This window comes from Hypanus sabinus, chromosome 26, assembly GCF_030144855.1.
Source record: "Hypanus sabinus isolate sHypSab1 chromosome 26, sHypSab1.hap1, whole genome shotgun sequence".
NCBI lineage: Eukaryota > Metazoa > Chordata > Chondrichthyes > Myliobatiformes > Dasyatidae > Hypanus > Hypanus sabinus.
The window spans coordinates 18903958-18931634 of NC_082731.1; the positions used below are offsets into that span (position 1 = coordinate 18903958).

The 27677-nt window shown below is 50.2% G+C and overlaps 1 protein-coding gene across 1 annotated transcript in view; it reads left to right on the forward strand.

The window, feature by feature from the left end:
* Positions 1-4500: 4500 nt before the first annotated feature.
* The window catches only part of LOC132381684 (uncharacterized), a 34234-nt gene continuing 11057 nt past the window's right edge, over positions 4501-27677 (forward strand). The window contains exons 1-6 of the mRNA XM_059951278.1: positions 4501-5183; positions 6664-6800; positions 15000-15660; positions 18203-18372; positions 23006-23115; positions 25076-25183. Of these exons, the coding sequence (XP_059807261.1) occupies positions 4501-5183; positions 6664-6800; positions 15000-15660; positions 18203-18372; positions 23006-23115; positions 25076-25183 (1869 nt within the window). The remainder of the gene's footprint in view (positions 5184-6663; positions 6801-14999; positions 15661-18202; positions 18373-23005; positions 23116-25075; positions 25184-27677) is intronic.

Here is a 27677-nt window from a genome sequence, read left to right on the forward strand (position 1 = left end):
TCACTACTACCGTCGGGGAGCCTGAGACACACACTCAACGTTTTAGGAACAGCTTCTTCCCTTCCACCGTCAGATTTTTGAATGGTTCCCTCTAACTTGTGATGACCAGTGTGCGCAAAAATCTTGCGCTGTGCAAAATTATTTTTGCCCAGTGACAGCAACATGTGCACACTGTATCTTATATGTAAGGTATTCATTTTAACAGCTAGCAAAATACTGTCAATAAGAACTTTGATCTCCTCTGGGTTTGATCGTTTTCACTCTTGTTCATCTGCACTCTCACAAAACATACGTAGCAGGCCTGTAGCGAGTAATGAAAGATTTTCTCACTGGAGCTTTTGCACACCATCCATATGTGAGTTGCTTACTAAATATCACTCCATACCTTCCCACCTGCAAATTCCCCAGCAGCTTTTACATGGCTACAACACACGCAGGCAACACCAGCTTCTGTATTGTACATAAGTATTTCTCGTAGCTTCACGTTCCTGACCTCATGAGCTCTCGGTGTAGCAGTTTCTACTGTTTCATGAAGCCATTCCATTTTAAATGAACCAGCAGTTCTTTTGTGTTTCACGCCCTTAGCTTCTTTGGAATTTGACATAGTAAATCAATAATTCCTTCAACAAAAACAGTATAAATAAGCCAGTTCTAAAATCTGCAGACAGGTCATTGCAAACTCCATGTTGTCAACTTGGTTTGCATCAGAAACTGGAAAAAGAAATGTGATTTGTGTACAATCATTTTTAATATATTTAACATGCCAATGAGGTAGAGGGTTTTGTGCGCAGTTTAAACTCCTTTGAACACTAGTAGCAAAAGATGTGCGTGCACCTTAGAGGAACATTGTCCATAAACACTACTTCCCTATTCCTTTTCACACTATTTTGCTTTAACTTTTATTGTAACTTACAGGAGTTTATTCGTGTCTTGCACTTTGCTGCTGCCGCAGATCAACAAGTTCCATCACAAACGTCAGTGATAATTAACCTGATTCCGAAACTCTGCAAGCCGGGCTCAGCCGGGGGGAAGTCACAGTTCAGGCCGAGATCCTTCACGGAGACCGGAAAGGAAGGGGGCAAAAGCCAGAATAAGAAGGTGGTGATGGGGGTCTGTGTGGGATTTCGGAAGGGGGGGACATATAGGTGGAGCAGGTGATAGATGAGTTCAGGTGGGGGAGAAGGTGGGTGCGTGGGGGAGGGGTACGTAGAAGAGGTAAAGGGCTGGGGGGTAAGGAATCTGAAAGGAAAAGAGAGCAAACCATGGAATAAAGGGAGGAACCCGACAGGAAAAGACAGCGGACCATGGAACAAAGAGAGAGGTGATGAGAAGTGCATTGAAATAGCTGCCATTCACACCAGGCCACGAGTCAGGGTACTTCGAGCAGTGTATCTGTCGAAGCTTGTTTGAGTGATAATCGAGATCTCCTTAGCCATTTCAGGCAAGTGGAGACGCTGCTGAGCCGCCTCGCTGATGGCATCTGTGTGCCGAGGCCAGAGCAGGTTCGTCTGAGGTGATTAAGGCCCAGGAGTTTGAGGCTGCAGGTCCTCTCCACCTCTGAGCCGCCAATGTGACCTGCCACATGGTCCCTGAACGTCCTCTTCCCAGAGTGCCGCTCCGTTATTCTGTAGCATTCTCTTTGTATTATTTCAGAGTTGCACGACAATCTTTGCACCGTTTTGTTCTTTTGTGCTCATTGCTTTATTTATTTTTACCGTAAGTACTTGAGGCCAAGGGTCTACCGCAGAGAAACAGGGCCCTTTGGCCCACCTGGTCCATGCTGACCTAGGTGTCCATCCACCTGGTCCCGCCGGGGGCGGCACAGTAGCGTAGCGGTCAGCACAACGCTTTACAGTGTAGGCGACGCAGGTTCAATTCCCGTTGCTACGTGTAAGGAGTCTGTACACTCTCCCCGTGACTGTGTGAGTTTCCTCTGGGTGCTCCTGTTTCCTCCCTTAGTCCAAAGATGTATTGATTGGTAAGTTATTTGGTCATTGTAAATTGTCCTGTGATTAGGCTGGGATTAAATCGGGGGAATCGCTGGGTGGCACAGCTCGGAGAGCCAGAAGGGTTTATCCTGCACTGTATCTCAATAAATAAATTACATTTTCCCACATTTGGCACAGAACCTTCTAAACCTTTCCTAACTATCTACCTGTCCAATCTTTTAAAATATATTATTACATCTGCCTGAAAAACTTCCTCTGGCTTCTCGTTCCACATGCAGACCACACTCTGTGTAAAGACATTACCCCCAAGCTTCTCCTAACGTTCCCCCCTGCCCGCTGGTTCTGGAGCAACACACACACACACACACACACACACACACACACACACACACACAAGTCGCTGGTGAAACTCGGCAGGTCAAGCAGAGGCTACAGAGGGAAATGAACAATCAAACGTTCTGGGCCAAGGCTCTTCATCAAGACTGTTTATTTCGCTTCACAGATGCTGGGTCTGTCCAGCACCTTTGCCTGTTGCTCCAGATTTCCATTGTCTGCAGTCCCTCGTATCTCCTGGTACAGCAAGGGGCACTGAGGCTGAGGCTGGCAATTCATGGTGGGCAGACTTGAGGTGGGTACTGACTGAGGATGGGCATCAGGAATAACATCATAGCTCAGGGCTTTGCTCTCATCTTCACATGAGCAAAGAGTTTCATTCTCACTGTTGTATCGCCACAAGGTAAGCTACAGGGGTATGGAACGTCGCCAAAGCCCAAAGTTGAGTTTATACTGGGATGCTGTGGAGAACTGTCTGACTCACCATTTGGCATGGAGGCTCCGTCAGCTCCATCACAGGCACAACACTCTCCTCCATCGAGGACATCTTCTAAGTGTCCTCCCAATACCGTACCAGGGAGCCAGGGTAGCACAGTGGTTAGCACAGCGCTTGACAGTACCAGTGACCCGGGTTCAATTCCCACATCGGCCTGTGAGGAGTCTGCACGTTCTCCTCGTGACCGCGTGAGTTTCCTCTGGGTGTTCCAGTTTCCGTAAATGTGCCCTTTGTTAGGTTGGCACGTTGAATTTGGGGTTTGCTGGGCTCAAAGGAAGGGCCTATTCTGTGCCGTATCTCAGCCAATCAATTGATCAATAAATTAATCAAATTTACTGTTTCAGGAAGGCAGCTTCCATCATTGAGGACCCTCACCATCCGGGGCATGCCCATTACTCCGAACAGGGTCTTGGTACAGGGGCCTGAAGACCAACCAGCACTCGATGTTTTAGGAAAAGCTTCCACCCTTCTGCCACCGGATTCTCCATGAATCGTTGACAGACGTCGGGTTTTGTAGAGTTCAATGCCATAAGTTACCATGAAAAATAAATACAGGGTGTACAAGAGAAGTGGCCAGCTCGTACTCATGGGTTCCTGGACCATTCTGAAATCTGATGGCATTGAATTCAATCATTGAGTGTAGGTCTTTACGTCTGGCCAGGTTGACGGTAGTATCGAGAAGAGGGCATGGTCCGAATAGTGAGAGTCCTAAATGACGGATGCGATTTTTTGAAGATGCCCTCGATGGTGGGTGGGGGGGAGGCTTGTGGGCATGATGGAGCTGGCTGAGCCCCCAAACCTCTGCAGCCCTTGTAATCCTGCACCTCAGAGCCTGCAGTGACGCAGACTGAATTCTCTGACGCAGACGGAATTCGCTGAACACCTACGCTCGGTCCGCCAGAGAAAGCAGGATCTCCCAGTGGCCACACATTTTAATTCCACGTCCCATTCCCATTCTGATATGTCTGCCCATGGCTTCCCCTACTGTCAAGATGAAGCCACACTCAGGTTGGAGGAACAACACCTTTTATACCGGCTGGGTAGCCTCCAACCTGATGGCAAGAACATTGACTTCTCTAACTTTTGTTAATGCCCCTCCTCCCCTTCTTACTCCATCCCTGATTTATTTATTTTCCCCCTCCTTTTTTTCTCTCTCTCTGCCCATCACTCTGCCTGTTCTCCATCTCCCTCTGGTGCTCCCCTCCCCCTTTCTTTCTCCCTAGGCCTCCCGTCCCATGATCCTTTCCCTTCTCCAGCTCTGTATCCTTTTCACCAATCACCTTTCCAGCTCTTAGCTTCATCCCACCCCCTCCGGTCTTCTCCTATCATTTCTCATTCCCCCTCCCCCCACTACTTTCTAATCTCTTACTATCTTTCCTTTCGGTTAGTCCTGACGAAGGGTCTCGGCCCGAAACATCGACAGCGCTTCTCCCTATAGATGCTGCGTGGCCTGCCGCGTTCCACCAGCATTTTGTGTGTGTCACCTGAATTTCCAGCACCGGCAGATTTCCTCGTGTTTGCACGTTTAGAAACTTGCTGGAGTCGTGCGGCCATTCAGGCTCCCGATGAAGGGCTGGTGATCCCTCTTTGAGGTTGCATCGGTGTGTCAGGCTCAGAATAGAACCTCTGAGATCCCGGTCCTCTTTCGCACTATTACCAATCTGTAACTTATCGCAGTAGTTACGTCTTGCATGGGAGCCCTGTAACAAAACAACAAATTTCATGGCCTACGTCAGCGATGTGAAACCTGATTCTGATGCTAATTCCGTTCCAGGTGACGACCATTGTCCCTCCGTCCTGGCGCAGAGGTGGCAGCTGAAGGCCAGGAGGAGCCTAACCCCACGTCAGGGCTCGGCGGGGCCTCAGGGCAGAAGGGCAAACTCAGGGTGCTTATGCTGTGCAGACAGGGCCCAGCTGCAGGAGGAGGCGGCTGAGGGGCGAATGGAGCCTGGGCCGTGTCGAAAGCAAGCCAGCTGCGTCCTGCGGAAGCTGAGGAGGGAGAGGCTGCACGCGGAGGAGGCGGGAGCGCCGCCTAGCCACAGGGGCAACCTCCCCGAGTCCCCACCTGCACCGCTCCCCTTCAGCCAGGACGTGCAGACAAACTCCTCGCCCCTCCACGGCTTGGTAGAGGGGGGATCCAGTCAGCTGGCCTTGGGGCCAAACCGTTTCCAGCCCGTCACCAGCACCCAGCGCCCGGGCGAGGAGGGCAGGGCCGCTCGGGAGCCGGGGGCCGGGAGCGGATCTCCCACACCGAGACACCCTCCCGGGGACCCCCTTCCTGTGGCGGCCCTGAGGAACCAGAGCTCGGGGGAGAGAGCACCGGAGGGACCTGTGACCCCCAGCAAGGAGGGAGGAGGCCAGAGGAATCCGATTGATCCAGAGGCACTCCGGAGGCTGCAGAAGAGGTGAGCAGGCAGGGAGGGAGGGGGAAGGGGAAGAGAAAGGGTGATGAGGGAAGGGAAGAGGGAGAAGAAGGGAGGGCAAGAGGAGGGAGAGGACGACGCATCTTCTCAGACAGTCCCTTGAGGTCAAAGGTGACTTGCGCCTACCTTAAGTTGTTGGTTGTGAAGTTGCTGATGTGGGACCCACAGACAATCTCAATGGAGTAGAAGGTGCCCAATGGGGCAAGCTGGGGCAAGCTGGGGGTGGTACACTCACTCTGTCTTTTATACTGGGCTGCTGGTTTGTTCCCAACAAAGGAGACGGGGTTTTAGTCTTTCTCAGCACCCTCCCGAATGTTGTCGGGGAGAAGGGAGAAGTGAAGAGGAGAGGGAGGAGGAGGGAGGTGGGGTGGGGTTGGGGGAGGAATGAAGGGGGAGTGGAGGCTGTTCTGTGATCACCATTGTTAAGAGTGGATAATATTCCAGATTCGTTAGGTTTGATCGATCAATTACAAAGTTTAAAATACGTTGGATTATTGAAGTATGTATAATTTATACAACCTTACACACAGAACAAACACCCCAATAAGACCCATTGAAAACAAAAGAAGCCCATCAAACACCCAGTGTGCAGAGAGAGAGGGAAAAGAACTAATTGTGCAAACGATAAATGATGCAGACGGCATTCAGAACCGAAGTTCACAATGCCAGATCCAGAGGCCCACTCGTTGCAGGCCACGGCCTCCGTCCAGCACAGAGACAAACACACCCCTCGGAGCAGAGAGCCCAACTGGCCCGTCTCTCACCTCCAACCCCGACACCCCGGCTGTTTCAGTCTGACCCGGCGCTTAAATCATCTAAACGTCGGGCCATTCTACCCTCACGGGCTCAGGCTCCGTCATCTCAATACACTCCGTACCCGGCCTTTCTGATTAACCATCCCAATGGGGTGCCACCTGCTCCCAATCCCAGTCCAGATCTCTGAGCAGGCTCCCTCAAGATGGGGCAGTCCCTCTTGATTTACCTGCTAGAGGCACATTCCTCCCCTTCTCTTCCCTTCTATCCCTCCTCGATTCCCATTTCTCAGCCTTTCCCACTCCTTTCACTCATTTGCCTTCGCCTCGTCCCCTCCTCTTCTCCCTGATCTCCTCATCCCCTCTGTCCAATTTCCTTTGTCTCACCCTCTCTCCCTCCCCCTTCCTCCCTGCACCTATCCTCCCACACCCCCTCATCCATCCCTCCACACCTGTCTTTCACATCCCTCTAGCATGGCCCTCCTCACCCATGCCCCCCTTCTGTTGCCCCATCTCCCCCTCGCCCTTCTCCCTATCTGCTCTGCCCACCCTCTCTCCCCACGCCTCCTGCAGCCCTCTCACTTCCCAAACCATGCTCGACCCACAGTACCAGCTTGCTCTGCCCACCCTCTCTCCCCCTGCCAGCAGTAACCATTCACTCACTCTGCCACTCTGCCCATCCTCCACACCCCCCCATTTCCTGTCCACAGCCTTCTGCAGGAGGAGGAGGAGGAGGAGGAGGAAGACGGGGACATGTACAGAACCTGCACCCTCCTTAAGCCATGCAAGTGTCCCAGTGTCATGCAGTTGGTGAAACCGCACTATCAGAACATCAAGGCCACCTCAGGTCAGTTGTTGGGGGGGTACGGTCAGTGCACGGGATTTGTAACTGTCTCTATTCACCCACCAGGATCTATCTGGGCTTAGTAACCGTCCATAATCACCTGCCAGGGCCTGTTGGGCCCGAAAACGCCCCGAATTACCTGCTCGGATGTGTGGGGGGACTGTAATCATCCCTATTCACCTGCCGGGACCTGTGGGGTCGCCAACCGTCCCTGCTCACTGCCAGTTCTGCCACACTGACAACGGCCATTCTGCCTCCAGACTCTGTGCTAGCCCCGTCCGTTTCTCCACCCCACACAGTTCCCCTTCCCATTCTCCTTGCAGCCCGCTCGCCTCCTGTTCCCACCACGTGCCGCTCACCGTGAGGAGAGTCACAGTGTCTGACAGCACAGAAACGGTCCTTCGGCCCACACTCCCTGCCTCAGGTAATTCCACTTGTCTGCATTTGGCCCATCTCCCTCAGCACCCTCCCTATCCATGTTCCCGAATAATGATCTGATAAATGTTGTCATTGTCCCCACTGTTACCACCTCCCCCAGCAGCTCCTTCCACACACCCACACCCTCCCCCCTCGGACTGCAGAAGCGGGATCCTGGGGCGTAAAACTCCCTGACAGGGCCTCAGCTTGTGCAGTAGTTTCTGCAGAGGGTGTTGAAGGGCTGATGTTCATGTTGAGACCTTGCATTTGATTCAGAGCTGCCGTGCACGTTGATAGGGTGGCTCGGAAAGCGTAAGGTGTGCAGTGTGCTGGTCTCCATTAGTCAGGGAAGAGTCAAACGTAACTTTGCAGCCTCCGATGACACGTGGAGCTTTGTGTTCATTTCTGGTTGCCTCGTTACAGGAAGCACATAGAAGCTTAAGCAAGTGTCCAGAGGGGATTTACCAGGATGCTCAAACAGGAGAAAATCTGCAGACGCTGGAAATCAAAGCAACACGCACAAAATGGCTGGGGGAACTCAGCAGGCCAGGCAGCGTCTACGGGAAAAGAGTAATCAGTCGACGTTTCGGACCGAGACCCTTCAACAGGACTGGAGAAAACTTCTGATTTCCTTTTCCCAGTCCTGATGAAGGCTCCCGGCCCAAAAAAAATCGGCTTTTTTCCGTAGATGCTGCCTGGTCTGCTGAGCTCCTCCAGCAGTTTGTGTGTGTTTACCAGGATGCTGCCTGGATTAGAGAGCTCGTCATGTGAGGAAAGGTCAGGAGAGCCAGAACTTTCTTCTTTGGAGTGGAAGAGGGTGAGAAGTGACTTGATAGAAGTGAAAAGAGGCAGAGTAAGAGTGGATAGCCAGCCCCTTTTCCCCAGCGGGTAATAAAAGAGGTGGCAATGGGTAATAACAGAGTGCATCGTTTTAATTGGCGGAGAGTAAAGGGGAGATGTCAGGTAGGTTTTTTATACAGAGAGTGGTGAGTGTGTGGAATGGGCTGTTGGGCTGGTGGTTGATGTTAATACATTAGGGACATTTAAGGGACTCTTGAAAAATATTGGCTGTGTAGGAAGGAAGGATGAGGTTGACCTTAGAAGGTCAGCACAAGATGATGGGCTGAAGGGCCTGAGCTGTTTTACGTTCTCTGCTCTGTGGACTGCAGCTGAAGGGGAAGGGACGAGGCAGCATAGTGGGCTCCAGATGAGGCAGATGGAGTTGGGTAGGGGGTGGGAGGAATGGGGACAGACTGGAAGATGATTCCACCTCAGGCCAGTGTCAGACAGTGACCCCGGGAGAGCAGAGCAGTCAGCAGTCAGGAAAGAGCGCACCCTGATGCCTCCCGATCATTGTGGGGAATTTCATCCAGCCCAGCCTGAAGGAGCCTCTGAACGACTGCCACCAACGTGCCTCTTGTGGAACGCGAGCAGCCGTCACAGTTGACCGGTCAATCCCAGGGGATCATGGGTTTGCGCCCCTGGTGGGCTGTGTCCTCTCCAGGGCGTAGGCCTGGGTGGGAAGGTTTGAAGAACCGGCTGTTGCCCCCGTAACAGGTTCCCCCCTCTCCACGTCACTGATGTTGCCCAAGGGAAGGGCCAGTGCCGATACAGCTTGGCACCAGTGTCGTCGCAGAGGTTGCCGGAGTGAAGTTGTAAACAACATCGAACTGCTTTAGGGACCCCGGCTCCGGATCTCTTCCCCGGGGTTTACTCCCGAAGCCTTTCCCACGGGTGGGTATGGCCGCAAGGCAGTGGAGGTTTTCCCTCTCCTAGGCGGGCTGCCGTCCAAGGCTGACGGGCCCCACCTGCCCGAAACAGCTGGTTTTGAGGCGCCACTGGGCCAGCTTTGCCCCTTCTCTTGTCAGTAGAAACGTTCCACCGGGCCCAGTGGCTAAGCCACACGGGAAAGCCAAGAGTTGGACTTGGTTGTCGGAGGCTGTTAATCGCATGTCATGGCAGCTTATCCCCACTACCATCCCCGGCTACGATAACCACACCACTCCACCACTGTAAAGAGTGCCATCCCACACCCCTGCTTTGGAGCGCCTGATCGTCTGGCTGTACCTCTGCACCCAGCGTATAGGCAGAGATTAAAGACTGTAGCACCAGTGGTGAGGACCAAGAAGATGGGGTAAAACGAGGCAGGGGAGCACTTAAAAAACTGTCTTGAGTGGGTGGTCTGGACAATATTCAGAGATCCCTCATCAAATCGGAATGAAGACGCCACAGTTGTCACCAGCTTCATCAAGACTTGTGCAGATGGGTGTGTGACTTGGAGACGTATCCAAACCAAAAGGAATGATTGAACCAGGAGATCCATAGTCTGCTGAGGGCTAGATCAGTGGGGTTCACGACTGATGATCCAGAACAATACAATAAGTCCGGGTATGAATGATGGGAGGCTTTTTTAAAAAACCTTAGGCAGAATCCAGATGTTGTGGTCCATGTAGGGACCAACGACGTGGGTAGGATGAGTGAGGGGGTCCTCCGTAATGAGTTGAGGGAGTTAGGTGTGAAGCTGAAGAGCAGGACCTCCAGGGTAACAATCTCAGGATTGCTACCTGTGCCACGTGCGAGTGAGGCAAGGAACAGAAGGATTATACAGGTTAATACGTGGCTGAGAGGATGGTGCAAGAGGGAGGGCTTCAGGTTTTTAGATAATTGGGCTTTGTTCCAGGGAAGGTGGGATCTGTTCCGAAGGGACGGTTTACACCTGAACTGGAGCGGTTCTAACATTCTTGCAGGAAAGTTTGCTAGTGCTTCTCGGGGCATGGGGGGGTTTAAACTAAATTTGCAGGGGGCGGGGATCCAGAATGTGAGAGAGGATAGCGAGAGGAAGAATAAAGGACAGGTGGGGACTACACGGTTCCAGAATATTAAGTGTGTAGTAGAGAAAGGTGAGGTGGAACAAGTGATAAGGAGGACACATGTACAGAGGGATGGTCTGACGGAACATGGAGTTAAATGTGCAGAAAGAATAAGTAAATTTAGGAAGGACAACAAAATTTAAGGGGCGTATAGCCCGATGGGAGTTCGGGGAGCTGGGTTAAGCACAATAGGCAGCGATTTAAACAGAGAGAGAAGAAATGGGCTAAAAATTCTATATCTGAATGCACAGTGTCAGAAATAAGGTGGATGAGCTTGAAGCTCAGGTGTGAATGGGTAACTATGATGTTGTTGGGTTAACGGAGACATGGCTGCAGGGAGATCAGACCTGGGAAATGAATGTACAAGGGTATATGTGCTATCATAGGGACAGAAATGTGGGCAGAGGGGGTGGGGTGGCCCTGTGGTGAGGAATGAGATTCAGTCCTTTGCATAGACATAGGATCAGGAGAAGTAGAATCTGTGTGGATAGAACTGAGGAACAGTAAGGGCAAAAGGACCCCAATGGGTGTTGTCTACAGGCCACCAAACAGTAGCATGGATATTGGGTGCAAGTTGAATAGGGAGTTAACATTGGCATGTGGCAAAGGTAATGTCGCAGCAGTTATGGGGGATTTCAACATGCAGGTGAACTGGGAGAATCAGGTTGGTGCTGGAACCCAGGATAGGGAGTTTGTAGAGTGCCTACGGGATGCATTCTTGGAACAGCTTGTACGAGAGCCGACCAGAGACAAGGCTATTCTGGATTTAGTGTTATGTAATGAATGGGATTTGATAAGCGATCTTGAAGTAAAGGAGCCATTAGGAGGTAGTGACCATAATATGATAAGTTTTTATCTGCAATTTGAGAAGGATAAGGGCAGCTCGGAGGTGTCAGTGTTGCAGTTAAACAAAGGAGGCTATGGAGCCATGAGGGAGGAGCTGGCCAAAGTTAACTGGATGGATATCCTAGCAGTGGAACAGCAATGGCAAGTATTCTTGGGAATAATGCTCAAGGTGCAAAATCAGTTCATCCCCTGGAGAAGGAAGGATTCAAAGGGGGGAAAGGGGCCACAGAGGAAGTCAGAGATTGCATAGCATTAAAAAGAAGGAAGTATGACAGAGCTAAGATGAGTGGGAGGACAAATAATTGGGAAATTTTTAAGGAACAACAGAACTTAACTAAAAAGGCAATACGGAGAGAAAAATTGAGGTACGAACGCAAGCTAGCCAGGAGTATAAAGGGGGATAGCAAAAGCTTTTTTAGGTATGTGAAGAGAAAGAAGAGTTAAGAACAATGTTGGGCCCTTGAAGAATGAATTAGGTGAAATTGTTATGGGAAAAAGAGAAATGGCAGAAGAATTTAATAGGTACTTTAGATCTGTCTTCACTAGGGAAGACACAAGCAATCTCACAGATGTATGGATGGGCCAAGGACATAGGGTAACAGAGGAAATGAAACAGATTGACATTAGGAAGGAAACGGTGATGAGTAGACTGATGGGACTGAAGGCTGACAAATCCCCAGGTCCAGCTGGTCTGCATCCTAGGGTACTAAAGGAGGTGGCTCTGGCAATTGCAGATGCATTGGTAATCATTTTCCAATGTTCCTTAGATTCAGGATCAGTTCCTGAGGATTGGAGAATGGCTAATGTTATCCCATTTTTTAAGAAAGGAGGGAGGGAGAAAACAGAGAACTATCGACCTGTCAGCCTGACATCGGTGGTGGGGAAGATGCTGGAGTCCATTATTAAAGATGAAATAGTGGCATATCTAGATAGCAGTGATAGGATTGGGCCGAGCCAGCATGGATTTACCAAGGGCAAATCATGCTTGATTAATCTATTGGAGTTTTTCGAGGATGTAACCAGGAAGTTAGACAAGGGAGATCCAGTGGATGTAGTGTACCTCGATTTTCAGAAGGCATTTGATAAGGTCCCACATAGGAGATTGGTGGGTAAAATCAGAGCTCATGGCATTGGGGGGGAAGATAGTGACATGGATAGAAAACTGGTTTGCAGATAGAAAGCAAAGGGTAGAGGTGAATGGGTGTTTCTCGGAATGCCAGGTGGTGACTAGTGGGGTGCCACAGGCTCGGTATTGGGACCACAGCTGTTTACGATTTACGTCAACGATTTAGATGAAGGCATTGAGAATAACATCAGCAAGTTTGCTGATGGTACTAAGCTGGGTGGCAGTGTGACATGTGATGAGGATGTTAGGAGAATTCAGGGTGACTTGGATAGGCTGGGTGAGTGGGCAGATACTTGGCAGATGACATTTAATGTGAATAAGTGTGAGGTTATCCACTGGGAGTAAGAACAGGAAGGCAGATTATTATCTGAATGGTGTAAATTTAGGTAAGGGAGAAATACAAAGAGATCTAGGAGTCCTTGTTCATCAGTCACTGGAGGTGAATGAGCAAGTGCAGCAGGCAGTGAAGAAGGCTAATGGAATGTTGGCCTTTATTACAAAGGGAATTGAGTACAAGAGCAAGGAAATCCTCTTGCATTTGTACAGGGCCCTGGTGAGACCACACCTGGAGTATTGTGTACAGTTTTGGTCTCCAGGGTTAAGGAAGGACATTTTGGCTGTAGAGGAAGTGCAGCGTAGATTCACGAGGTTAATTCCTGGGATGTCTGGACTGTCTTACACAGAGAAGTTAGAGAGACTGGGCTTGTACATGCTGGAATTAAGGAGATTGAGAGGGAATCTGATTGCAACATATAAGATTATTAAGGGAATGGACAAGATAGAGGCAGGAAATATGTTCCAGATGCTGGGAGAATCCAGTACCAGAGGGCATGGTTTGAGAATAAGGGGTACGTCATTTAGGACAGAGTTAAGGAAAAACTACTTCTCCTAGAGAGTTGTGGAGGTCTGGAATGCACTGCCTCGGAAGGCAGTGGAGGCCAATTCCCTGGATGCTTTCAAGAAGGAGCTAGATAGGTATCTTATGGATAGGGGAATCAAGGGATATGGGGACAAGGCAGGAACCGGGTATTGACAGCAGATGATCAGCCATGATCTCAAAATGGCGGTGCAGGCTCAAAGGGCCGAATGGTCTACTTATGCACCTATTGTCTATTGTCTAAGATGAAGAGGGTGCAGAGGGGCCTCACTGGGACGCTGACCGGATTAGATGGTGTGAGCTTTGAGGAGAGGTTGGTCAACCTTCGGTTGCTTTCCCTGGAGCAACGGAAGCCGAGGGGGGAGCTGATAGAAGTTTATAAATTTGAGAGGCGCAGATGGCCATTAGCTTTTAGCCGGGGTTGTAAGGCCTAATACCAAAGGGCAGAGAGGTGAGAGAGGGAGAGTTTAAAAGGAGATTTACGAGTCATTTGTTTTACCCTCAGAGACAGTGGTGGAGACAGACACATCAGAAGCTGTAAGATTGGCGCAGAGAGCGGAGAGATACGGACATGGGCAGGCAAAAGGGATTACAGTAGTTTAACTGGATGTCATTAGTCTAATTCTTTCAGAACAACATCGTGGGCTGAAGTCTCTGTTCCCACGATGTACTGTTCCATGTTCTGTGTCCCCTCAGCTTCCCCCGGGCTGTGTCGTGGCAGTGCCAGAGGTCAGAGTGGGAGTGTGACGAAGGAATAAACCAGCGGCCTTCCTTCGGGAGGCTCAGGGACCGGGGGCTGAGTCAGAATCCTCTTGACGTGAAGCTCGCTGTCTCAGTGCAAGACAAAAAAAACTATCATCAGTTGGAATTGGTTCTTTATTGGTAACTAAACGAAAAAGTGCAGGATCATAACGAGGTAGATCTTAATGATAAATAAATAGTTGAAAAGAAGAATAGTGAGGTTGTGTTCACTGACTCATGGTCCACTCAGAAAACTGATGGCAGAGAGGAAGAAGCTGTTCCTAAATCATTCAGTGTGGGTCTTCAGGCTCCTGTACCTCCTCCCTGATAGTGGCATTGACAAGAAGAGGGCATGTCCTGGCTGGGGAGGGTCCTGAATTATGATGCCATCTTCCTGAGGCATAGCCTCGATGGCGGGAGGCTGTGTCTATGATGGCGCTTGGCTGGGTCTACAACCTTCTGCAGCCTTTTCCAATCCTGTGCGTTTGAAGCCTCCATCTTAGGTGCTGATGCAACCGGACAGAATGCGCTCCACCATACACCTGTAGAAATTTGCCTCAGTTTTTGATGACTTAACGAATTTCCTCAAACTCAAATCAGTATATAGCCACTTAGAATACGTACACAACGCTAGAAGAACTCAGCAGGTCAGTAGCCAACGTTGGGTACTCTTTTCTCACGGATGCTGCCTGACCTGCTGAGTTCTTCCAGTGTTGTGTACGTATTCTTTGATCCACAGCACCTGCAGTTGTATTTTAGTGTATAGCCACTGGCATGGCTTCTGCGTGATTGCATTAGTGTGCTGGGTTCTCTGAGAACCCATTCCTCTTTCATTCTACGGGTGCACTGTGGAGACTAATGGCTGATTTATACTTCTGTGTTGCACCTACGCCGTACCCTACGCCATAGGGTGACAGGCACCTCCCCAAAATAGTAACTCAGGCGTCGCGGCGACGCAGACCGCAACAACTGTGATTGGTCCGCTTGGTAGCATCGCATTTCCGTTTGCTTCTTCTCTGCCACGTCCGTACACTGATGCGAAATAGATGAACCAAATCGCCAAACCGACCCGCCGACATGCAAAAATGTTTGAAATGCATTTCCTCACCCGGGTCTCTCACAAAGAAACTCAGCACAGTGGCATAGAAACCCCACCACCAGCTGACGTTTCGGCGCATGCTCAGAGTCTACGCAGAAGTGAAAATCAGGCCTACGGAGTAGGCCGTACGCACAAGGATAGATCAGCCATTATAGTTAAGTTACTGTGTAATTTAGAGTCATTGTCTTGCAGTTCACACCTGATTCTGATGCTACTCCCATTCCAGGCGACGACCATCGTCCCTCCATCCTGGCGCAGAGGCGACAGCTGAAGGCCAGGAGGAACCTAACCCCATGTCGGGCCTCGGCGGGGGCTCAGGGCGGAAGGGCAAACTCAGGGTGCTTATTCTGTGCAGACAAGGCCAAGCAGCAGCGGGAGCAGGAGGGGACGGAGGGGCGCAAAGAGTTCGGGGAATCGAGCTCGACTGCCGCGCTGCGACGACAGCAGACCTACAACGTCCTGCAGAAGCTGAGGAACGAGAGGCTGCGCAGGAACGAAGCCAGAATGCTGCAGGGCCACCGGAGGGACCTCTCCGAGATGCCGCCTGCCCCACTCCTCTTCAGCCGGGACACACAGACCACAACCTTGTCCCACCATTGCTGGGTAGAGGCACAGTCCGGTCAGCCGGCCGCAATACCGGCCATGGGACCAGGCCGCCTCCAGTCCGTCACCAGCTCCAGGCACCAGGGCGTGACGGGCAAGGCCAGGGGCAGGCCGGGAGCTGGGAACCATCCTCCCACTGTGAGATGTGCTCTCCAGGGCCTCCTCCCTGTGAGGGTCCCGTGGAGGCAGAGGCTGGGGAAGCCAGTGCCAGAGCAGCCTGCACCATGCAGCGAGCATGGAGAGCGCCAGAGGGCCCTGGCTGACCCAGAGGAGCTGCAGAGGAGGTGAGTAGGGAGGGGAGGATGAGGTGAGGGAGAAGAGGGGAAGAGATGAGGAGAAGAGGGGACAGCAACGGAAGACCAATAAGGGAGAGGAGGGAGAAGAGGGGAGGATGAGGTGAGGGAGAAGGGGGAGTTTGCAGTGAGGGAGAAGAGGGGACAGCAACGGAAGACCAATAAGGGAGAGGAGGGAGAAGAGGGGAGGATGAGGTGAGGGAGAAGGGGGAGTTTGCAGTGAGGGAGAAGAGGGGACGGCAATGGGAGAGCAATAAGGGAGAGGAGGGAGAAGAGGCTGAGGAAAGGTGAGGGAGTAGACAACTTCTTCTCCGACAGAAGTCAACGGTGACTTTCTGCTACTCTGGTTTGTTGGGTTCTGAAGTTGCTGATGTGGAACCCAAAGACTTGGCCTCTGACAGAGCATAAGGTGCCCAACAGGGCAAATGGGAGATGATATGCTCATTCTGTCTCTTGGTGTGCTCCCAGACAAGGGACACAAGGTTCCTGACTGTCCCGAACAAGGGAGGAGTGGGGAGAAGAAAGAAAGTGGAGGGAGGGAGTGTTACATCTTGCAACGACAGAAATTAATCAATAGATAAACACAGGGCCGGGGATACCCATGTACACTTTGTTTTCAGTTTAGTGAGACGGAGAAGCACAACGTGGGGGTGGAATGACAGTTGTCATACACATCCTTTCACATATAACAAAGAATGGTTAATCAAACAATGTATTCACAATGTTACTGAAATATAAAGGCACAACTCTCCTTCCTGCTCATCTATAAACTCCAACTCATTACAGAATGTATCTCAACTCAGATATGCAACGTATTGTTCTCACGCTTTCTTCCAGTCCAGGCTGTAACTCAATTGTGTCTATGTCTGCTGTTTCCATTGACACAGCAGTTTCAACTGCTCGTTTAAATGTGAGTTGTGCCTCAGTTAGGAGTCATTTCTGAATGCTTTCTTGCGAGATTCCTCAAACTAATTGATCTCTCAGGGCATCATTAAGCCCATTGCTGAACTGGCAATGTTAAGGCAGTTCCTTCAATTCAGCCATGTAAGCCGACATGAACTACCCTGCATATTGATTCTGCTTATGAAACCTAAAGCATTCTGCAAACCACAGTGGTTTTGGTTCTAAATGTTCCTGTGTTACATTCACCGTATTAGCAAAGCTCACTTCGGCTGGTATGGATGGAGTTGTTAAACTTCTAAGCAAACTCTATGTTCTTTCACCAATTGCACTCTGCTAAATTGGCACTAGGTTCTCATTGGCTATTCCATTTGCTTTCAAATACTGCTCAATTTATTCTGTATACAACACCCCTTTTGAAGAAACTCATGCTGCACTTTTTTAAAAAAACTCAAATGTCTCTTTCTCCCCTTTCCAAAGAGAAACGCGTCGCACATTTTTTTTTAACTTGACCATCTCTCTGCGCGTCAGTAAGTAGGTACTTAACTCGGGCTCTTCTAAAGCTTCCTCATCACCACTGTTAAGTTTCTTAAGTTCAGAAATTAATTGAAAGTAAAACACGGAACCGAGGATACTTGGGTACAATTCATTTTTACTTTAGTGAGGAAAGCAAATATGACATAGTGATGTATGCCATTCACTTACTTCTACATACAACCTATAATGAAGGATGTAAACAACAGAGTCCTGAAATATAAATTCACAACAGGGAGGAGGGTTGAGAGAGGAGCAGAGGGTTAGAGGGAAAAGAGGGAAGGGGGAAGCTGTGAACACAATTACTGAGTGGGTTATTATTCCAGGCTTGTTAAATTACTCAGCAACTCCAGTAAACCAGGGGTTCAATTTGAATATAGACTGGGATCTCTGAGTGCCAGAGCAGTAGCTAATGGCACTCCCATTCCCAGTCCTTATCTCAGAGCAGGCACCCTTGGGATAGATACTGTCCCTTTCGATCTGAGGTGCGTTATTTGCTAGAGAAACATCTCTCCCCCTCTCACTTTTATCCCTCCATTTATCCTGCTTCCCAGCCTTCCCCACTCCATTCACTCACTTGGCTTCACTTCCCACCCCCTCCTCTTCTCTCTGATCTCCTCTCCACTTCCACCCTCTCCCCTTCTGTCCAATTATCCTTGTCTCACCCTCACTCCTCCCCTTCTCCCCCTCAAGCCCTCAACCATTCCACTCTCCCATTCAACTCCTCTTCCCCCTCCGGCTGACAACTCCCCTTTCTGCCCAACTACTCCACCCTCTCTCCTTCAGCTCTCCCTCATCCCCTCCCCTACCATGACTCTCCCTCAACCCCTCAATGCTCTGCCTCCCCTGCCCCCTCTCCTTGCATAAACGCCCTAAAACCCTCCTGTCCCACACCACCCTACACCAATACTCCCCCACACACCTCGCCCAAAACCCTCTCTGCTCCACATACACCTCTACTGAACAAACGTACCCACCCCACATCCCTGTCTCAAATGACACCCCCCCGTCCGCTCTCACCCTACGCCCCACCCCCCCTTCCCAGCCAGCAAAGCCGCCGGTCACTCAGAATGCCCCCCTCACTGTTTCCTATCCACAGCCTGCTGCAGGAGGAGGAGGATGAAGAGGAGGGAGACATGTGCAGGATCTGCCTGGTCCCCGGAGGCACCCTCCTCAACCCACTGCTTGAGCCATGCAAGTGTGTGGGCAGCCTGCAGTTTGTGCACCAGGACTGCCTGAAGGAGTGGCTGAAGGCCAAGGTCATGTCAGGTCAGTGGTGACGGGTCACTGCATGGGAGCCATAACTCACCCGTCGGGACCTGTCAGACCTATAACCGTCCCTGCTCACCCACTGGAACCTGTAGGGTCAGTAGCTGTCCCGACTCACCCATCGCACCCCGTAGGATCCCTATTCACCTACCAGGACCTGGTGATCCCTATTCACCTACCAGGACCTGTGGGATCAGTAACTGCCCCTACTAACCTGCTGGAATCTGTACGGTCAGTAACTGTCCCGACTCACCCAGCGGACCTGTAGATTGGTAACTGTCCCTACCAGGACCTGTGGGGTCCGTAACTAACCCTGCTCACCTGCTAGGACCTGTGGGGCCAGAAACTGTCCCAGCTCACCCATCAGGGCCTGTAGGATCTGTAACTGTCCCTGTTCACCTACCAGGACCTGTGGGATCAGTAGCCATTCCTACTAACCTCCTAGAATCTGTAGGGTTAGCAGTTGTCCCAACTCACCCATCAGGACCTGTAGGATCCATAACTGTCCCTATTCACCTACAAGGACCTGTAGGATCAGTAACCGTCTGTACTAACCTCCTAGAACCTGCAGGGTTAGTAACTGTCCCAACTCACCCATCGGGACCTGTAGGATCCATAACTGTCCCTATTCACCTACAAGGACCTGTAGGATCAGTAACCGTCCGTACTAACCTCCTAGAACCTGCAGGGTTAGTAACTGTCCCAACTCACCCATCGGGACCTGTAGATCAGTGTCCCTACCCTCTGACCAGGACCTGTGGGGTCCATAACCAACCTTGCTCACCTGCTAGGACCTGTGGGGTCAGTAAACACCCAGACTCTCTCGCCAGATTCTGTGGGGTTCCTAACTCACCCACCAGATCCTGTCGAGTCAGTAACTGGCCCGATGCTGTCCTAGCTCCTGTCAGAGTAGCCCATGTTTTTCTGTACCTCGCGTTCCTGCGCAGAGTTCATCCTCCAACAGACATCCCATTCTCCTTCCGGCCCGCTCGCCTCCTGTTCCCACAACGCTCCACTGACTGTGAGGAGAGTCGCAGTGTCACGCAGCACAGAAACGGTCCTCCGTGCTCTGACTGCCTCAGATAATTCCACTGTTGCATTTGGCCCATCTCCCTCAGCACCCTCCCTATCCATGTTCCTGAATAATGATCTGATAAATGTTCTTATTGTCCCTGCTGCTACCACCTCCCCCGGCAGCTCCTTCCACACACCCACCCCCTCGCCCCTTGGTTTGAAAGATAATAGACTGTGAAGCTGGAAACTGGAGTGTAAAGCTCCCCAACAGAGCCTCAGCTTGTGAGGTAATTTCTGCAGAGGGAAGTGGTGTTTCCGTTTGAGCTCTTTCATTTGCTTCATGCGTAAACCCCTCAAAAGCTGCAGTGCAGGTTGAGATGGTGGTTAGGAAAATGAACGGTGTACAGTGTGTTAGTCAGGGGATTGAATTCAAGAGCCCTGAGGTAAGGTTGCAGCTCTATAAAAAATGCTGGAAGATTGGAACGACTGGGCTTGTATACACTGGAATTTAGAAGGATGAGGGGGGATCCGATTGAAACATATAAGATTATTAAGGGATTGGACACACCAGAGGCAGGAAACATGTTCCCGATGTTGGGGGAGTCCAGAACCAGAGGCCACAGTTTAAGAATAAGGGGTAGGCCATTTAGAACAGAGTTGAGGAAGAACTTTTTCATCCAGAGAGTTGCGGATCTATGGAATGCTCTGCCCCAGAAGGCAGTGGAGGCCAATTCTCTGGATGTTTTCAAGAGTTAGATAGAGCTTTTAAAGATAGCAGAGTCAAGGGATATGGGGAGAGGGCAGGAACGGGGTACTGATTGTGGACGATCAGCCATGATCACATTGAATGGCGGTGCTGGCTCAAAGGGCCGAATGGCCTACTCCTGACCTATTGACTGTAAAACCCTGGTATGTTGTGTTCCATTCTGGAAGCCTCGTGATAGGAAGGAAGTGGAAGCTTCAGATATTTACCAGGATGCCGCCCAGATTAGAAGGTAGTTGAATAGTTTGGGCTTTTCTATCTGGAGCAAAGGAGGATGAGAAGTATTTGATGAAGCATTAAAGAACAGGAACTGCAGCTCGATGACCTTCAGTTCATTCGAGAAATTCAGGAGATGATAGTCACCCCCTAAGTTGCAGGAGGCTGATTCCTGGCTGCGTGTCACGAGAGGGGTAGGGAATGGACAGCGAGCACAGAGTACCCCTGTGGCCATTCCTCTCGATAATAAGTATTCTGCTTCCGATACAGTTGGGGGAGGTACGGACCACGGGGGCAGCTGCGGTGACCAGATCTCTGGCGGACGAGCTGACTGAGTATTTTGCATCCACCTTCACTGTGGAATACCGCAGCAGCGAGGCGACAGTTCGAGCAGGTCGAAGGGAGAAGATGATTGGGAAGCTTAAAGGTCCCAAGGCACCTGGACCAGATGGACTAAACCCCGGGGTTCTGAAAGAGGTGGCTGAAGAGATTGTGGAGGCATTGATCTTTCAAGAATCACTAGGTTCCGGAGGACTGGAAGATTGCAAGTGTCACTCCACTCCTCAAGAGGGCAAGGAGGAAGGAGAAATGAACATGTAGGCCAGTTAGTCTGACCTCAGTGGTAGGGAAGATGGTGGAGCCGATTCTTAAGAACGTACTTGGAGGCACAAGATAGAATAGGCCAATGTCAGCAGGGTTTGCTGGAGAGAAACTCTTGCCTGACAAATCCGTTGGGAGTTTTTGATAGACAAAGGGTTATGGGCCATGTCGGAGGAAAGGTTAGTAGATTAGAAAGTCAGTACAAGATCACGGTGTGTACTCAGAGCTTCAGAGGTCTTTGACGAGGTGCCACACGTGAGGCTGCTTAACAAGGAACACTCCGAGCAGCTTTGAGCCCCTTACCTTGTCCTGTGATTAGGCTGGGGTTGCTTGAGGGGTCAGAAGGTCCTGACCTGTGCTGGATCTCACAATCAATCAATCAGTCAGTCTAAGGAAGGACATGCTGACATTGGAGAGGGTTCAGAGGAGGCTCATCAAAATGATTCCAGGAATGGAAGGGTTAATGTACAAGGAGCGTTTGGTGGCCTGACCTGGATCCACTGACCTGAATTCAGAAGAACGAGGAGGCACCTCATTGAATCCTGTGGTGGGAGAGTCCAGGACCAGAGGGACACAGCCTCAGAATAGAGGGGGCGTCCGTTTAGGACAGAGATGAGGAGGAATTTCAACAGCCATAAGGTGGTGAATCTGTGGAACCTGTTGCCCCAGGTGGTGTGGACAGGTCAATGGGTGTATTTAAAGTTGATAGGTCATCAGTTAATCAGAGCATGAAAGGTTATGGGGGGAAGGCAGAAGGTTGGGGTTGAGAAGGAAATGGAGATGAAATGACGGAGCAGAGTTGATGGGCTGAATGACCTAATTCTGCCCCCATGTCATGGTAAAGGTGTATTATATGATAAGAATCATAGTAACAGTGAACAGCCGGTGCCTTTTTCCTGGGGTCACAATGGGCAATACAAGAGGACATCATTTTAAGGGGTGATTGGAGAAAATTATAGGGGGGATGTCCAAGGTAGTTTTTTTTTACACCGAGGCTAGTGGGTGTGTGGAACAAGATGCCAGGGTGGTGGTATAAGCAGATACATTAGGGGTATTTAAGAGAGATGATAGAAAAATCGAGGGTTATAGGCCATGTAGGAGGAAAGGTTAGTAGATTAGAAAGTCGGTACAAGATCGCGGGGCAAAGGACCCGTGCTGTTCTACACTCTCTGTTCTGTGGACCGGAAGACAAGGGATTGGTGGCCTGTGTGAGGAGGTAAGGAAAAAGGGAGGGGCAGCAGCTGGCAAGTGATAGGTGGGTCCAGGCAAGGAGGGGCAGATGGGCGGATAGAGTGGGGTAGGCAAGGGAGGAGTGATAGGATGGAGGCAACAAAGGGCTGCCAGTGATGGAGACACAAGTGTCACGGCCCCACAGAGAGTGAAGTGCGGGTAAACACTAACGTGCAGGATCATAATGGGAGGTCAAGAGTCCTTATCGTACTAGGGAACCGCTTAATACCACCGGGACAGAACCTGACCTTGAACCTGATGGCACGCGCGCTCAGACCCTTCCATCTTTTGTCTGACTGGGTGAGTGGAGAAGGCAGAATGGCTGGGGTGAGTAGGGTCTTTGATTATGCTGGCTGAATCCATGGTTTCGGCCATGTGTGTCTATCTCCACTTCCTCTGCCAGTTTCTGTCCTGGGTAGGGACGTGTGGCACTGGATTAGGTTTTGCTGCAGTCACACACACCGAGATAGTGAAAAGCTTGTCGTGCACGGGCGGGCTCGTGTCCGTGTAGCCGTCACCCCAAAGTGTGCTCCTCCGGTGTAGAGGAGACCATCGAAAGAGTCTGTAGTCAGGTGTGGGGATGAAGCCACCTCTTTTACCTGTGTGATGTTCAGGCAGCAATGAGTGAACTCCCTGGGCAGAAGGAACTAACTGATGTCAGGGTGCTTGTGGGATCCACCCCCACCGAAACCCACTCTCCCTCCCTCCCACTCGCTGCCTTCCCATCCTGGGTGTCAGTCCCCCCGAACGCCCGTTCCCCCGGGCCCCGAGCCAGAGACTGAACTCTTTCCCCCCTGTGTCGGCCCACAGGGGCTGAGCTGGCTGCCGTCACTTCGTGCGAACTCTGCCAACACGCTCTCAAGCTCGACTTCGACAACTTCGACGTGAACAAGTTCTACCATGAGCAGGCCGCATGCCAGGTGAGGTGGGGGGGGTGGTTAGGAGGAGGCAGGGCTGCGGGGGCTGACACTCTGAGGAAAGTTTGCCAGCTAACAGGGGGAGACTTGCAGTCAGTGGGACGTGTTGAAGATTGGGGAAAATCAGCTTGGTGCTGGATCCCCTCAGAAGGAAAAGGTACAATGCCTGCGAGATGGCATCTTAGAGCAGCTTGTGGTTCCCACAAAGAAAAAGTCAGTTCTGGATTGGGTGCTATGTAATGAAGCAGATTTGATTAGGGAGCTTGAGGTAAAGGAACCCTTAGGAGCGAGTGATCATGATATGATAGGATTCACCCTACCGTTCCAGAGGGGGAAGCTGAAGTCAGATGCGTCAGTGTTGCAGTGGAGAATAGGGAACTTTGAGAGAGGATCTGGCTGAATTTGATTGGAAAAGGACACTAGCAGGAATGGAGGCAGAACAACAGTGGCTGGAGTTTCTGGGAGCAATTCGGGAAGTGCAGATGTACTTTAGTGGAAGGAATAGAGGCATAGACTATTTTCTAAACCAGGAGAAAATTCAAAAATCAGAGGTGTAAAGGGATTTGGGAGTCCTCCTGCAAAGGTCCCTGAATGTTAACTTGCAGGTTGAGTTGGTGGTGAGGAAGGCAAATGCAATGTTGGCATTCATTTCGAGAGGACTAGAGTATAAAAGCGAGGATGTAGCGCTGAGGCTTTACAAGGCAATGGTCAGATTGTACTTGGAGTACGGTGAACAGTGTTTGGGGCCCTTATCTGAGAAAAGATGTGCTGGCTCTGTAGAAGGTTCAGAGAATGATCCTGGGAATGACAGGGTTAATGCACGAGGAGCGTTTGATGGCTCTGGGCTTGTACTGTTCAGAAGAGCTGAGGGGGAATCTCATTGAAACCTATCGAATCTTGAAGAGTGGATGTGGAGAGGATATTCCCTATGGTGGGGATGTCTAGGACCGGAGAGCACAGTCTCAGAATACAGGAATGTCCCTTTAGAACAGTGAAGAGGAGGATTATCTTTAGCTAGAGAGTGGTGAATCTGTGGAATTCATTGCCACAGACAGCTGAGGCCTGGTCAGTAAGGATATTTAAATCAGAGATTGATGGGTTCTTGATTAGTCTCAAAGGTTATGGCGAGAAGGCATGGGAATAGGTTTGAGCGGGATAATAAATCAGCCATGAAGGGATGGCACAGCAGACTTAATGGACTGAATGGCCTAATTCTGCTCCTATGTCTAATGGCCATAGGAAAGTGGGAATGACACACGTGGTAATGAGCGGTAAAAATCTCCCTCACTCTGCTCCCTGTCTCTTTCTCTGTCAATTTATTCCTCTCTCCCCTTTTTTCTGTCTCACTCACTCTCCACTTCCTCCTGTCTCACTCTCTCCCCCTCCAGCTTTCACCACTCACTCTCTCCTTCACACTCCCCTCTCTTCTCTGCATGTCTCCCTCCATCTTTGCTCTCTCTCTCTGTGTCTCCATTCTTCCTAATCTTATCACCCTCCCTCCATCTCTCTCATGCTCTTGCACTCTCTCCATATCTCTCCACTCCAGCTCTCTCCTCAACTCCCCCACTAACCCTCTCTCTCCCCAGCTCCATCCCCCTTGTACTGGAGTCATGTTATCTATGTCAGTGATAATAAATCAATCTCTCTCTCTCTCTCTCTCTCCCCACCACTCCCTCTCTCTGCCTCTCTCTCTTTCTCTCTCACCCCATCTCTATATTTCTTTCTCTTCCCCTCAATCCTGTCCATTACCATATCTCTCTTTTACTCTCAATCAATTTCCCTCTTCCCATTCTCCATTTATCCATCTCTTTACCTCCCAAATAATCCATCTCCATCTCCCCTTGAATCTTTGCCTCGCTCCACATCTCTCTCTCTTTCCCTCCAACACATATACAGAGCACTTACCTCTCACCTTTCCCCCCTCCCTCGCCCACCCTGCGCCCTCCCGGCCCCTCCGGTGGAGGAACAGGCGAGCGACCCCAATCTCCTCGTGGCCACGCTGCTGCACCTCTACGAGCAGCGGTTCGGCGAGTTCGTGCAGCTGCTGAACGGGAACACCACCTCCCATCAGGTAAAGAGTTTAATCCAGACTCATGAGGTATTGTGCTTTGGGAGGTCAGACATAAGGGGAAAGTAAACAGTAAAAGCCAGGGCCTTAACAACATTGATGTACAGAGGGACGTGTGGGGCAGGAGCAAGTCCACAGCTCCCTGAAAGTCGTACACACCTAGACAGGGGAAGGCCTACACAGAGTGGACATGGAATGAATGTTTCCAAAAGTGGGGGAGTGTAGGACCTGAGGGCAGAGCCCCAGAATAGGGGAATGTCCCTTTAGACCAGGGGTTTGCAACCTGGGGCCCACAGACCCCCCCCCCCCCCCCCCCCCGGTTAATGGAAGGGATCCGAGGTAATCAAAAAGGTTGGGAACCCCTGCTTTAGACAGAGATGAGGAATCGCTTTAGCCAGAGGGTGTGGAATTTGTGGAATTCATTGCAACGGAGGGAGGCCAAATCATTAAGCAAGTTTAAAGTGGAGATTGATTAGTCCAGGGGTCGGCAACGTTTACCACTGAAAGAGCCACTTGGACCCGTTTCCCACAGAAAAGAAAACACTGGGAGCCGCAAAACCCGTTTGACATTTAAAATGAAATAACACTGCATACAACGTTTTGTTTTGCCTTTATGCTATGTATAAACAAACTATAATGTGTTGCATTTATGAAATTGATGAACTCCTGCAGAGAAAACGAAACTACATTTCTGCATGCAACAAAAACATTTTGAACTCCGAAAATAAGATGTTGGGTTGAAGGTTACTTTTAAGTAAAATACTCAACGTCTATTTGAGTCCTTCTTGTGTTTATGAAAAACGCTAAACTTAAATTTGCCGCCAGCAGCAAACCAAAAATAACGTCAGCCAGCTGTCAACCTGAAAAATAAAAGGACTATTTCACTGAACAATGAAAACATATGAATATACGTAAAATAATAGGCAATTAAAATATTTATCATACTTGGTCAGGTTGACTCACACCTGACAATGCAGTCGTATTCGGTAGGGATGGATCGATGCTTAGGGGAGTGACCGGGAAGGATAATGTGTTTTTTTCCTCTCTGAACTCACAGAAGCGTTTCCCAAACGATGTTTGCATTGCGATGATTGCAGAATGTAAATACTCCGAATTTATCATGTCGTGACCTTGTTTGAACTCTCTCAAATTGGGGAAGTGAGACAATGTGCCTTTCTGTAAATCTCTGGCAAGCACTGTCAACTTGCGCTCGAATGCCAAAACATCCTCCAACATGTGTAGGGCTGTACGTCCTTACCCCATTGAAGAGCTGTTTTCAGTGTGTTCAGGTGCGCTGTCATGTCTACCATGAAGTGTAGCTTTTCCAGCCACTCTGGCTGTTCCAGCTCAGGAAAGGTGAGCCCTTTGCTGCCCAGGAAAGTTTTCACTTCTTCCAGACACGCGACAAAGCATTTCAGCACCTCCCCTCTGGACAGCCAGCGATAGAAACACGTTGTAGCGGTGTGCTACACGCAGTCAGTAAACTGCAGTCGAATAACTTCATTCGAACTAAACAGCCTTGCTTTTAAGCCTCCCTCAACCCAGCCCCCATGGACGCAGATGCTGCAAAAGACGCGTACTCACAAACCCCCGTAGGCTATCTCCCTTAGCCGGAATGCTGGCTAATTGTGAGCCGTTTCGGATGTGCCAGGAAATGTGTCGCCACACTTAGATTGTACAAGATCACCATAATCTTCAAATTTAGAATTACATTTCAAAAGCTAACAAACTAACATAAAATACATTTTAATTAAATACTGACCAATTATTTCCCAAAGCCACAGGGAGCCGCAGCACAGAGGTGAAAGAGCCACAAATGGCTCGGGAGCCGCGGGTTGCCGACCCCCGGATTAGTTCATGCTCAGTAAGGGTGTCAAAGGTTATGGGGAGAAGGCAGGAGTTTGGGGTTGAGAGAGATAATAAGTCAGCCATGATGGAATGGCGGAGCAGATTCGATGGACCGAATGGCCTCATTCTGCTACTCTGTGTTATGGTCTAGCAGACGTTCCCAAAGTGGTTGCTATTGCAACCCCTCGTGCCTCCCCAGGACACTGGGAGTTTCAAACGGGGCAATAAGATGAAGGGAACGGTGGAGGGAGCCCTCAGTAGCAATGGGGACAGCTGAGGGATTACAGGCTTAATTTTAGAAACGAATTATTTATTCTAAGCATTTGATCCTCAGTACTTCATAATTGGTCTCAATGACCACATAATTACCTCATCTCTTGCATCCCCGCTGTTCTAATAGACTTTGTTGAAAGTGCATCATAATTCTTGAAAAACAATGTGACACTTCAGTATTTGGCATATCATGAGAAATCTGGAGTAAAGAAATTATGTTATTTACAGACCCGGCCCACACATTATTGATGTTCACCTACTGTAGTACAATGCCAGCTCGTACGATTCCCATTCTCTATAATCACACTGTGTCACAATTCCTGTGAATCAGGGTGTGGTGCTCAATAGGGTAAAGTTCAAAATCTGCCCTTTTGGA